At 50.8% G+C, this 13,809-nt stretch overlaps 1 protein-coding gene across 1 annotated transcript in view; it reads left to right on the forward strand.

The window, feature by feature from the left end:
- Positions 1-13,809, forward strand: part of PAIP2B (poly(A) binding protein interacting protein 2B) — a 38,090-nt gene that overhangs the window by 20,239 nt on the left and 4,042 nt on the right. Inside the window, exon 2 of the mRNA XM_082236806.1 lies at positions 6,270-6,433. Within this exon, the coding sequence (XP_082092932.1) occupies positions 6,278-6,433 (156 nt within the window). The 5' untranslated portion in view covers positions 6,270-6,277. The remainder of the gene's footprint in view (positions 1-6,269; positions 6,434-13,809) is intronic.

Genomic DNA, 13,809 nt, shown 5'->3' on the forward strand with positions numbered 1-13,809 from the left:
CTTCCCTGCCCGCCTCTGTGCCTCTTGGCTCTCTGTCCAGCAGCCTCATGCCTTCCAAATCTCTCAAGCGGTGGTTGTGCCTTGCACATCATGCTGTTCACTGAGCAGCCATAAAATGCATGCCTTGCTTCTCTCTTTAATTAGAAGGTTGCATGTGCTGACGCTGGCAGCATTTCAGTCACCGAGGAGTCCTCTGCCTCTTAATCTTCCCAGGCACCTTATAAAGGTGCTGCATTTTCTAAGTGCCTTGGCTGCCTGCTGAGAGCTCCCCACCCTGTTGAAGACCCTTCTGTGAGATGGCTGTGCTCCTGAGCATGTGGGAAATCCCCTGCCCCTGTGAATGAGTGTGCTGAGGTCTCTGTGTGTGGGCTCTGTGCTGAGATTTTGCAAGGAAGTTTGAACCTGTCTACAGGAGCCACTTCATGAACATTTAACTCACTGTGATTCCATTAGAAGAAGCTTTTGGGGTAGGGTGTACTGAATCCCCACCTTTTGACTGTAGGTAGTCCAGCTTGGCCTTCGCTCTGAGGTTGTCTGGGCACACATTCAGAGTTCTTTTCTGCAGCCATAAGACTAAAATTCTGCTCTTGGGGTGGGGAGCAGGGGAAACCTTTTTTTCCTGAGTGCTGAAGACACTGCCGAGTACTGAATTCTGCCTTCGTGCAAAACTGTGGAATCCAAGGATCTGGCATCAGGCCTGGGATCCATGGAGAGGCTTTTTATTGTGGGCTGTGATCGCATCTTGTGTTGGTAGCAAATAAATGTTCACTTTCCCCCATGGCAACGAGCATGTAAAGAGCAAGACACAAGGCCAGGGGAGGATGCCTGGTTGGGATCTTCTGGGTCCAGCTATGGGAAATGGTAGTTTTGTTGGGTGAGTTGTATCCACGCTAAAAGTTAAAACTCTGGACATCACATCCTTGGCTGGCAACCCTGCTCCAGCAGCAGTCACGGTGAAACTGGAGCAACTTTCACAGGCCCACTCCATAACGGAGCAGCCCAACACCCTGCTTTGCCCTCCATGGAGCCACTCAGACATTTCTGAAAGTCCTAGGAAATGAAGCCCTGGTCTCTGTGGTTCCTGGATCCGAGCCTCAGACTTGCAGGAAGAGGAACCTCCTCAAGTCGCTCTGGGAAGCCATCCCGCTGGGAGCTGCCTTGGTGGGCTCCCACCCAGGCATTGGGCGAGGCTGGCATTGGTCGTGGTTACCTGACGCTCTGCATCCTCCATTCCTCAAGAGAGCGAAGCACAATGGGCACAGGGAAGGAGGAGGAGTAACAGGTTACCCTCACAGCCAGATTGACGGTTGCATTTCGTGATTGCCGTTGGTGCTTGTTGGGGATTGGAAACCACTTTGAGACTCTCCTTCTGCAAAGCAGCATGCAAGTCTTTTTCTCAATCAGTCGGTCTTCTCATGAAGGCTAGAAGGGGCTCCATACGTTTTCCCCTCCTCCCCAGTTTTTCCTTACTTCTCAGCTGGAAGCTTAGGAAGCCTCTGCCCTGGTGGGCCAGGGCGGTTCAACTAATCCCGCCTGCACCTATAAAAACAGTCAAGCTGTCTCTTTGGTTTGCTCCTGCTGGCTGCAGATGGCCTTCTGCCAACCCCACCCTGCCCAACTTGCCCTCAGCTGCACAGAAGCTATGTCTGACGCAGCTCCTTAACTCTGAATGACAATCAACCTCTCCCCCCTGCAAACTCTCCCATTTCTCACCAGCTGCTGTCCTGTTACCAGGCAGCTGAGTTTGCTACGCTCTGTCTTCTTTTGGTGGTCTGGTGGAGGAAGCCCCCCCCCCTGTCCTCGGGCTCCTCTGGATTCCCGCCAGGTGCCGACTGGGAAGTCCTTAGGCTGACCTATTTCCCCATGCAAGGCTTGCTAAGCTGCAGTGCTGCTGCAAGGCTGGAGGGGAAGATTTAGCCCCCTCCCCTGTTGCAGGAGCAGTGTCCTCTTCCTCTCCTTGGCCAAGAGCCAGCCAGCTCCCTCCCGGGGTCCCTCTTGCCATTTATCTCATCGGCGCGTGGTGTTTTTCCATGGCCTCTCCGGGTGACGTGGTTCCTTTTCTCCTGCCAACTCCTGCTCGGCAGGGACTCTCTTCTCCGGGGCCTCGGCACAGACTGGGCTGATTTACAGCCCATATGGTGGGAGATGCCGCCAGCTCCCAGCTCCCAGCTTTTGTTGCTCAGCACCTGGCAAATGGCTGGGAAAGCCTTTTGGCTGCTCAGGAAATGGCTGCGAATCCCGCGGTGGGTGGAGCCCTTCCGAAAGAGCCCCTGGGCCTGGGTGGCTTCTTTGGAGCAGCAGCATCCTAGTCCGCTCCACCCCCACCCCCCGTTTTAGCCCAAAGGGGCAGTCATGAACTCCTAAAAGAGCTGGAACTTGGGACCAAGGTTCTTCTGAAATACTGTGCTTTCATCTGACCTGAATATGAGTGGTGCTCTGCCTATGCTCAGAGGCACAGTGTTTCTCTGGTTTTCAAGACAGGCTCCCTTAGCTAGGCCTTAGCAAGGCACGTTCCAGGTGCAGGAGGTTGATATCTCCCGTTAGTGCCTGCCTGTGCACACACTTTGAAGCCAGAGGTGCCATTTGATATTTCTGTGCGCAAAGCAAGTACTGTCTACTGGAAGAGAACTGGAACTACGGGCTCTTGCCTTGGACGCAGTAGCAAAAATTTGGGGGGAACCCTGTGGCTCCAACCATTGACCAGTGGCTGAGGAAAACCTGTCACATAACGGCACTGAATGAAATGGTCTGTTACATAGTACGGAAAGGAAAAAACGTGGACATTGGAGATCCTTCTAAATAATTGGGCACTGTCTTTGGGAGGGCACTTCTGAAGATGTGTGTGATGCAGTCCCAAAGGCTGTCTGTTCATAGGAACCGACTTGCACGTGGCCTGCAGAGACTGTTCAAAGCAGAAAGTTTTACTTCTGCTCTTTTCCCTGAAATTGACAGGCATTGTTTGCATTGGAACATGCAGCTTGGACGACATTCAGAGGCTGAGACAAGAAGGCCTCCTTCACCCATTGCCCCAGCAAGGCCCCCCCGCCTGCCAGCATTCAGTTGTTGAGCCTGGTGCGGCCTCTGGCCATCATGGGGAGTTCACTCTGGCAGGAGATTTTGCCCGCCTTTGCCAGCGCCTGGCGTTCACCAGCTCAGCCTCCATGAATCTTGTGGCTTTGCTGGATCAACTGCTCATTTACTCAGCAGAAAGGGAGAAATAAGATGGGGCAGGGGGCAGTAGCCAGTGGTTTGGGCAATCTGCCTTGATGGAAGTACTTTCTGCTCAAGCATAGAGGACTTGGGAAACCGATAAAGGGCTACTTTGGGCAAGTTTTGTTATGAAATGCTTGGTGTATCTGTCAGTTATATCCTAAGGCCAAGTTTATACAGGAGCAGTGGAATTTTAAAGAGATTTTAGGGATTAGAGATTTCATTTTAATTTTAGTAATTTCCAAAATCCGACACTGGGCCTTTCCAGTGCATATGGGAAAGACTGTAGCTCAGTGATAAAGCATCTGTCTTGCAAACACAAGGTCCCAGGTTCAATCCCCAGCACCCCCAGACAGGGTTGGCTGAGACCCCTGCCTGAAATCCCGGAGAGGAGTCTGTGCAGACAGTACTGAAATAGATGGGCCAATGGTCTGACTCAAGATATAGCAGCTTCCGATAATACGTACATAGGTGAAGGTGGATGAAAGAGAGAGAGGGAGTCCCATGTGAAGCAGTGAACTTCCTCTTCCTGCCCACGTCCTGTCAACTGTACAGATAAAAGCTAAGCCCCCTGAACCCACAACATCTGAGGCTGCCAGAGGCTCAGGCCAGTGCTTTGATTCAGGGCGATGGCTTAGCCAAGTCAACTTTGCAACTGGAACTTCAGTGTCAGTCTATGGTTGGTTGCTTGGCGTCCGTCTGTCTCGGGAAACAATGGAGGAATGTGCTTTTGAGGGTGAGGTCAAAGGGTTGGAGAGTACAGCACTTGCTGCGGCTGCAGAGACCGATGCAGGAGAGACATGTTTTGTTGCATCTGGGGCAGAAGAAGGTGTCTGGTTGTGCTGCTGCAGATGGGCCAGGGTGTTTCTTCTCTCTGCACTCCCCCCAGTGGTCATTCTTCCCCTGGTCGCTACTATGGATGCATGACCTGACTGCCTGCCTCCAGGCACTGTGATCATCTGCAAGGGATTCCCACATGGTGGGGTTGTTTTTGCCAGCCCTGTCGGAGTATGCATTTGGTTGGTGGCATGGAAAGGGGTTGGGGGTACTGCAAAAAGGGGAGAACCTATCCACGTATTTTGTGGTCATTTGTGTGCACCTTTACAAGCCCCCCTTTTCTATAGGTCTCTGTATTCCCATTTTACAGATGGGCAGTTGAAGCTGAAAGGGAGTGAATTTTCTGAGCATGCATAGCAGAGATGGGGTCTTCAATCCAGCTGTCCCAGTTTCGAGTCTAGTTACAGCTATGCATCCCTCCTACACACCGAGAATACCCCAAATGTTGCTCCAGGGGTGGGTGGGGAAGCACTGCAGCTGGGAGGTGTTGGTGCCTAGATTCTGCTCCCTCTCAGCCCCCCATGTTGTCATTCTGCTGCTGTTTCCTGTGCCTTGTGTAGTTTTCACTGCCAAACTCTCTCAAGCTCTCACGTCACCCAAGCGGTCCATTGGGAGTTTGGTCTTTCTTGCGGCTGCTTAGTATGAATAAATGTTTGTGTTTGGATGGTTTTGTCATGGCCTTTGGCTAGCACAATAAACTTATTGAACGGAATAAACATTATTAATGAAACGTATTGTTTAATTTGGAACAGGGCATTTGGTTTTCTCTAGCATGGAAACTAGTTTGGGTGGGGACCAAATCCAACCCTTGTCCTCCTTTGCATATTATTTTTCACCTGGATAGGGTTTGGGCTCTGTGGCCCCACAACTCGGATTTGTGTAGGACAGTATTATTTGCTACGGGGCATCTTCACTTCCTTCATCACCAGCACAGCCCTCCTTGCTGTGGAGAAGACCCTCTTTTGCCTGTGTCCTTCCTTGTCACGGTCAAGACCAACTTAGCCTGAGGCAATGCTCAGGAGAAACTCAAGCACAAACGTCCCCTGGTGCCACCCTTTCTTATCCTGTCTGGGAGAGAGTCTTAACCCAGTGATCCATCATGCTCTGGTTACCTCTAGATGACTTGAATGCACTGCCCATAGGACTGTCCTTGAAGACAATGCAGAATACAGCTTCAGGATTGAGAACCCAAGCCACTAGTGCTGAGGCAGCTGTGTGGCTCCTAATCTCTTTCCATGCCCAGTCCTGAGGTGGATCCTTTTCAAAGCCCTGTGTCAACTTGCAGGCTTGCCTGTCTCCATGGGATCTCTCTCACTCACGGGCACCATTCTCAGGTGTTTGCAGATGCAGCGAGTGGTAATTAGGGTGGGTAAGAAACTTATATGTGGTGGGATTCTTAGCAGTTCCCCTCCCCATTATGGATTTTCTTTGCAAGTCTTGCCACAAGAGAGGCATAACAGCCCCATCCTGGGCATGTTTAATAGGAAGCAACACTCCTCTGAGTTCAACAGGGCCTGCTCCTTTCTAGTCCTACAGAGTATCATGGCGTGACATGTTTGCCTTTCTGCTTCTCTTGCCTCGTTCTTCAGGGGTTGCAGCTGCCGTTGGCTGTGCCGGCAACCACTCTCATGGTTTCTGTCACAGAGGCAGACAGCGGACTGCTTCTCTTCCAAGTTCATGGTTGAAGACGGTGATGGATGGGCCAGCATGAGGGCATCTTCTTTTCCACTCTGGAAGGGTGTAACCCTGTATACCATTCCATGGGAGAGAAACCCCTTGAGTTCAGTGGTACTTCCTTTGAAGTAAACATGTAGAAGACTGGGTAGCTATGGAATCTCCTCCTTTCTCATGCGTTGCCTGTCTCTGGCTCTCATCTCCCAGGCTGATGGGTGCTCATTGCAGGACTTCAGTGCCCTATGTGCAGTCTAGTGTATGAGAGAGCCAAGTCAGTACTGTGGATCTCTTTCTCACTTACTTCCACCCCAATGCCATCAGAGGTTCTCTTCTTTCTGCCAACGAACAGGAGAAATCTCTTCTTCCCAGACATCCAAGCTTTCAGAAATTCTCAATCCCTAGGCAGTATTTCTGTGAGGGGTGACGCATGAAGCACCATGACCATTATACTGGGGGCTGGGGTGGCATCTGCTGTTGGCTCCTGAGCTGTGAAAGTGTCCCGTATTCTTTTCCCTATTCCTAACACATTTTTCGTCTTCCCTTCTCAGATTCCGTAATGATGAATGGTTCCAGCGTGGCAAACACGACCACGACTGCCACCACCCCTGCAAAATCCAAGGAGGACCAGGTAGTGAACGGGCATGATGAGAAGGAGAACAACCCCTTTGCCGAGTACATGTGGATGGAGAACGAAGAGGACTTCAACCGGCAGGTGAGGCAGTCAAGGGGCTTGCTGCAGTTGCTGACTCTCCAGTTGGTTCCTTGGTACGCGGTTTATAGGCCAGTTTTTATGGGGCAGCCTACAGGGATTAGGAGAAGCGAAATGCCAGTAGAGTACAGAACACCATTAGAAAATCAGAAATCACTTAAAAATAGATGCTCGGGCTGGCCGCCTACTTTGTGTCGTCCTCGCTCACAGGTTGGGGCAGCCTACACTCTGGACAGGGCAGACTTTCCATAAGAACTAGTCCAGCATCCTGTTCTCAGGGTGGCCAACCAAGATGCCTCTTCTGTGAAACCCACAAGCAGCATTCAAGGACAAGAACACTCTCCCCTTCTGTGGCTTCCAGCAAGTGGTATTTGGAAATATTACAGCTGTGGAGGCAGAGCAAAGCTGTCACGGCTAGTAGCCATTTCTGGCCCTCTCCTCCATGGATTTGTCTAATCCTCTTTTAAACCCATCTAACTATGTGGCCATCACTGCTTCCTGTGGGAGGGAGTTCTGTAACTTCCATGTTGAGCAAGAGTCTAGCCCTGTCTATAGAAGTGCCATGGGAGGCAGGAAGTCTGCCATTAGAACCTCGCCTCAGCCTTGGGCAAGTGGCTCTCCTTCACCTGCATTAGTAATAGAAAGAGATTTGCCTACCTTAAAAAAAATAAAATCATGCCACTAAGATGTGGCTTTAATCAAGGGGTGTGTTTAAGCTTCTTTGAAAGAACTTTATCTTGGGGTAAAGATAAGGCTGACAGATGACAGAAAGAATGGAAGTAAGATGGAGAGGGCACAGGAGACGTCGGACAGGAGGAGAAAGGAGATTTTGGAGGCACTAAAACGTCCATTCCTGATCTTTCAGGAAGCCCCAGTCTCTCCCTCATCTCTTTGGTTGCAAGTCTCCACCTGCCTCTGTGGCTGCACGACAGCTAGGAATTTGGTCTTTATGAATCTATTCATTTTAGATTATCTTCAACCCACTTTTTCTACCCTTGAGGTGGCTTCCGATTGCAAAATTTAGAAATGGCAGGACTCTGTAAAATCCAGCAGCATTAAAAACCAGGGGAAGGACCACCCAACAGATGAATGCTTTCTCAAAAACAGAGGAGAAAGGAGCCGTGCCGTGCCTCCTCCAGGACGGCAGCCCAGAGCTTTTTGGCTACTGGCCTCAAGGACCATCTCCTGGCAGTCCCAAGTTCTGGCCGCCTCTTGGGCTCGGCCTGTAGCTGCCGTAGGAGCTCCCACAGGAAGAGGCAGCGGTGCCCCCCACCCCACTGGTTCCAAGGCCACAAGGGGCTTGAAAGGTAAGCAGGAGTGCCTTGAATTCCGCCTGGAGAAGGCCCAGCAGCTGCCAGCACAGCAGTTGCCAAACAGGCAGGACGAGCTCCTCGGCAGGAGCATTCGCTGCGCTCCTCAATACCTCTTCAAGGGCAGAACTGCTGCAAAGGCTGGGCTGTAGGAGGTGGCAGGGAGCAGGATCCTGCAGCTTGCTGCCACTTCTCTTGAGGATGCACGCTCCTCTTCCCTACATCTGTTGCCAGAGTCCTTGGGTCTGTCTCTGTCCTTGCCTCTCCCCTCCCCGCCTGCTTTTCCTCCCTGGCCACCTCAGCTCCCTTGCCTTGCCTACTCCATCCCTGCTGAGGAAGCTCCTTGGAGAGAACCATAGCTGAATGGGGCAGGGCAAAATATTTATTTATTGCATTTGTGCCCAGAAGGCTCCCTGAGCAGCTTACGGACGCTACCCACAGGCTCATGATCTGAAAAGAAACCTGACATGCAAGGTGAAAGGGACAGGGAGGGAAGAGGGAAATAAAGACTTGGGCACCAATTTATGAACAGTTGCTCCTCCAATGAGCAGCTTGGCACAGTTCAGGGGCAGGGAGGTGCTTGATGGAGCTGGGCCTCCAGTAAAGGGACCCCTGACCATTAGGTCCAGTTGTGACCGACTCTAGGCTTGAGGCGCTCATCTTGCTTTATTGGCCTAGGGAGCCGGCATACAGTTTCCGGGTCATGTGGCCAGCATGACTAAATCGCTTCTGGCGAACCAGAGCAGCGCATGGAAACGCCATTTACCTTCCCACCGGAGCGGTACCTATTGATCTACTTGCACTTTGACGTGCTTTTGAACTGCTAAGTTGGCACGAGCAGGGACCGAGCAACGGGAGTTCGCCCCGTCACGGGGATTCGAACCTCCGACCTTCTGATTGGCAAGCCCTAGGTTCTGTGGTTTAACCCACAGTGCCACCCGTGTCCTGGGCCTCCAGTAGAGCGCATTAAATGAGCCCCGTTGCTTCCCATCTCTCTCCCGCTTAGGCAGTCTGGCGGAATGGGCCTCTAGTGGGTCCCGAGTTCAATCTCTGCCAGCAACTCCAGCAGAAAGGTTCAGCTGGCAGGTGATGGGGAAGCTCTTTTCCACCTGAGGCCCAGGAGAACAGTTGGCAGCTGGGGGAGACAGTACAAGGCTACCTGGGTCAGGGGGGGCTGAGCTGCTGCGACACAGCTCCCTATATTCCTGCCTCCCAGACTCTCTTTGTGCTTGACCATTGAGGATGAGCTGGGGGGCAGTTTTTGGTGAGAGCTGAGCCCTCAGACCTGACGGCTGAAGCTCCCTGGTTCTTATCTCAGCTGCTCTCGGCATCTCCCTTCTGCTCTGGGAGGTCTGGAACTGCTTAGCCTGCTGCGCTCCAAGCCTTGGCGGGGCGGTTTTGCTGCTTCCTGTCTTCTCGGGGCCTCTGTCCAGCTGCCAAGCCTGCGATGTGGCAGTGTGCGAGGAAAGCCTCCGCAGCAGGAAGGAATCTTGCTCAGGGATGACAGGAGAAGCCCCGCCTGCCTTCCGAGGGTCTCATTGGCAGAGGAGGCAACTTCAGCCGAAAACAAGAAATCCGAAACCCTTCCTTCTTGGGGGTGAGCAGACCAGCCCTGCTGCTTTCCTGGAGCCAGTTGCATCAGTACTGAGCCTCTTCTGTTTGGGAGGGCAGCCTCTGGGTGGGGCCCAGAAGCAGATAGGAAGGCTTGCAGCAAGACCACTAAGAAGGAGGATGGCAGCTCCTGCAAAATGTTCTCTGTGGGCAGGGCAAGCCACAGAGTCACCAGGGAGACATTCATTCTCCTTCTTTTGAAAGAGTACAAAGGCAGGACGTTCTGGGGAAGTGGAGAAGCCCCGGGATGGAGGCATGCATGGAAGTGCGGAGAGGCCAGACGTGCCCCTGTGGCATAGGGTGTGGTTGAACTTTAAGCTGGGCTCCTAAACTGAGTGGGTGGGCTGGCTGGCTTTGGGCTAGTTGCTCGCTCTGTTGCCCATAGGGGAACCTGACCCACAAAGTGGGTGTGAAGGTGGAGGGATTGTCGAGCATTCCGTGTGCAGTGAGAAATGCTGCAACCGTGAGAAGTTGGCCTCTGAAGGGCTTCTTGGCATGCCTGCATTGTGACAGCTGCTGGGATGATCGAAGCGTCCCTGGTCCAGGAGAGGCCGCTCTGTGGCTGGTGCAAATGAAAGCCACAAAAGCCGTGGGATTTGCCGGCTGGGACTTCCCTGCTTGCAAATGCAACTGAGCTTCACAAGCAGAAGGGGAGCTAGGGTCTAGGGTACTGTTTGTCAGGAAGTGTGAAACTAGTCCTCCCCAGTCTGAGGCCTTCCCAATGGTTTGGACCGCATCTCCAGCTGTTTGGACTACATCAGCCTTATGCAGCTCAGGATCCCAACCCCTGGAGGACAATCTCCCCACATGAACTGACTCAAACCTTGCAGCCTTCATTGGAGGCCCTTCTCCACCTGCCTCATCCGCAGGAAGAGTAAAAAGGGGCAACACGAAAACAGGCCTTTTCATTGGGCAACACACACATCCTTGAGGAATGCTGTCCCTGGGTAATCTTGCCTGGCACCAACATGCTTCATTTTTAGGCACTGGCCTAAGACATGTTTATTTAGTCCTTGGGCTCAGTAGGACAGTCATACCTCGGGATAAATGTGCTTCAAGTTAAGTATTTTCGGGTTGCGCTCAGCGGCGACCTGCAGGTAACGGAGTGCGTTACTTCCAGGTTTCATCACGCACGCACGCACGCACACACGGTCAAAATGACGTCACGCGCATGCGGGGAAGTGGCAAAACGTGACCTGCAGATGCGCGGACGCAAGTTGCGTTCGCATCCCAGGGTACCATTGTAGAGCATGAGACTCTTAATCTCAGGGTTGTGGGTTCAAGTCCCATGCTGGGCAAGAGATTCTTGCATTGCAGGGGGTTGGACTAGATGACCCTTGTGGTCCCTTCCAACTCTACAGTATTCTGTTCATCTCTGTTGTGCTGCTCATCTTTTAATAGGGTGGGCCAGGCATTTTCCTCCTTACTGTGCTGTTGGGTGAGCATTTGAGGGGTTTTGCACTGCACGATGCTTTTTAATTTTGCTTTTACTTGATTTCTGTGCTTCATAATCTTTACTGAGAGGTGTTCTTTTTGTCTAAAGCAGCTTAGAAATGCATTGACTAAGTGACAAATACAAAAGGATGGTCATGCTGGCTGGGGCAGATGGGAGTTGTAATCCAAAACGTCTAGTGAGTGCCAGGTTGCTGAAGGCTGTGTTGGGCCCTCCTTGTGTGGAACAGTTGGTGGTGGCCAGGAGGCCTTGGCCAGTTGGCCATGGCTGGGGCCTGTGCATTTCACCCACTGTCCCACATACAATCTGAGGGGAGGCTTGAGAAACCATGTTCCTAGTCCTCCTTGGTTTTTAACTGTGTTCCCTGGTTTGGGCTTTGAGTGGGGAGGAAGCACCTGGAATGAGGACGTAAGAGCTGTGCGGCTAAGTCAGGCTAAAGGTCCTGCTCATCCGGCATCCTGTTTCCCTCTGGCCTGCCAGATGCCTCTGGGAAGCCCACAAGCAGCCCCCTTTTCTGCCACCCTTGTTTCCCAGCAACTCAAATATGTGGGCATACTAGGTGGTGCGGCAAGCAGCCATTCACCGCCGGATCCTCCGTGAGATTATCAGAACCATCCAAGTTTGTGACCGTTATTACACCTTGCAGTAGCTCATGTCAGAGTTTGGCTTTGTGAAGGAGGTATTCCTTTGTGTATGAGTTAGAGAGTTGGAAGAGACCCAGAGGGTCATCTGTTTGCATCTCTGTAATGCAAAAATCACAGCTAGTCTGAATTTTTCAACATGCGCCTTCACTGGGTGACCACAGGCATTAATTAGTGTTTTAAGAGAGGGACAAAAAACACTCCCTAACCACTTGCTTAAAGGAAACGGTGTTTGTCATGCCCATTCACCCAACGGAGCGGTATAACAATAAATTAAAGCGGTGGCTGCAGCAATACAGTGGAATTAATAACATTGGAAAACAAGAAATACATTGATTTCTGCAGCAAATTGGCAGTCAAATGGCTGTGCCACTCTGTCTAGGGAGTTTTCCTCCCAAGTCAGTTGGGAAGACTCTCTAGTGCAGGTTTCCCCAACCTCTGCCCTCCAGATGTTTTTGGCCTACAACTCCCATGATCCCTAGCTAGCAGGACCAGTGGTAAGGGATGCTGGGAATTGTAGTTTCAAGACATCTGGAGGGCCGAGGTTGAAGAATCCTACTCTAATGTCCAGGGATAATATCCTAAATTAAGGTAGCCATAGAAGTCAGCGGCTGTTTAACTAGTAGCATGTTAGGGGATGCATCCTGCAGAACAGCCAAATGTCACATGATCTCAGCCAAGAGACCTTCTAGCCTTCAGTAAACAGACACAGCTACCGTAAGATTGGAGATTAATAGTAATGAGGAGGAGAGGGGAGGGAGGCAGCAGCCCAGTGAATCCACAGCTAAGTCTGCATTTGACTGCTCGTTGTCACCTGCCTGTCTCTGTCTTTCCCCCAGCTGAAGGTCAGGCACATGCATGCATGGTTGTGTTACAATGCCCCCTAATGCAGGATTAGTTCCCGGGTGGGGTGGGGTGTTTAGTGCTCGCTGTGGTGTCTGTATTAAGCACATGTCAGGGAAATTGCAGTGTTGTTGGGGCCGGTGCAGCTTCCATTCTCCATCCTCTCGGGAACAAATGCCAGCAGTGGGTCCCAAGTGCCACCGTGCGCCAGCTTGAAGTACAGCACCACCTGCAGTTGGGCTGGCGAGACGTGAAATCTGAGCTTGTTCTTGCTCTGCCAGCTTGGCGATTTGAAGGTTGAGATGATTGGGAAGCGAAGGGTCAGGGTGTCTCTGGCCTTTTTTCTTGTTTTAATGGGCTCCACTGAGACCCTAGAGCTTACACACAAGTGTCTGTGAAAACCTTGGCTTGGCAGCTCCGAAAACGTCTAGACTTTGATGAGTGAAACTTAATGAAGAGATGGATTGCCCTGTGCAGAAAGAAGAATTGGAGAAAGGGGTTTCTAGCAACTGACATTCAGAAGCATTGATGCCCCTCACAGGGAGGCAGAGAACAGTCCTGTCCTCTCTCTTCAAGCCATCCAGGTTGGTGGCCCTCCCTGCCTCCTGCAGAGCAAGTTCTGTAGTTTAACAATGTGCTCCTATCCACTGAGAGAGGAGAGTCCCTCAAAGACCCCCTTGATAAAAAATCCTGAAGCTTATCTGTTAGGGTTGGTGGGCAAAGACATACCACGTATGAAAAACAACAACAATCTTTTTATATGCAACAACAGCTGCCAGGGCAGTAATTACCACTAAATGGAAATCTCAGGACACACAACAAAGGAAGAGTGGATTTGTAAATTAAGTATACAGATTTGGCAAAATTAACTTCAATTATAAGATATCACTCAAATCAAAAGTTAAGAATGGAGTGGAAGTATTTCGAAGATTATATGTCAAAATATTGTTCTAAAAATAACATGCTAATAGGCTTAGAATAAAAAAAGTAAGCAATAACAAAACCAATAAAGAAAGAAGGAAAAATCAGAATGTAACAAAAATAATTTATTATAGAATGCAAGGAAAAAAGGTAGAAAGAAATATAAAGAAGTCGAATTGCTGTGGAGGGAAGTAGAGGGTGGGTGGTGGGTTTTATAATTAAGTGTATAATTAAGTAGCTGTTGTAATTTAGATATTATTTTATGTGAGGGAATCATTGGGAATTTTTGGTTATTATGTATATGTGTTAAGTTTCAATAAAGATCTTGGGGGGGGGACAAGTTAAACCAAAGTTTTGCATTGTAAAAAAAAAAAAAAGAGTGCAGAATTAATTCATTGCGAAACAGCAGCCACTCGCTTAGGTGGCTTTAAAAGCAGTCAAAGAAGGGGAGAGGCCTGCCATTGGCGATTCGTGACTGACAAGGGAAAACCCAGGTGAGGCTGAGTATCTGGAAGAGCAGGGGCTAGCCAGGAGCTGCCCTCCTGTTTGCATCAGGTTTCTCCAAGCTGCATACTTCTTTGTGGCACTTCTCCATGGCAG

This window comes from Podarcis vaucheri (genome assembly GCF_965113315.1).
Source record: "Podarcis vaucheri genome assembly, chromosome: 9".
NCBI lineage: Eukaryota > Metazoa > Chordata > Lepidosauria > Squamata > Lacertidae > Podarcis > Podarcis vaucheri.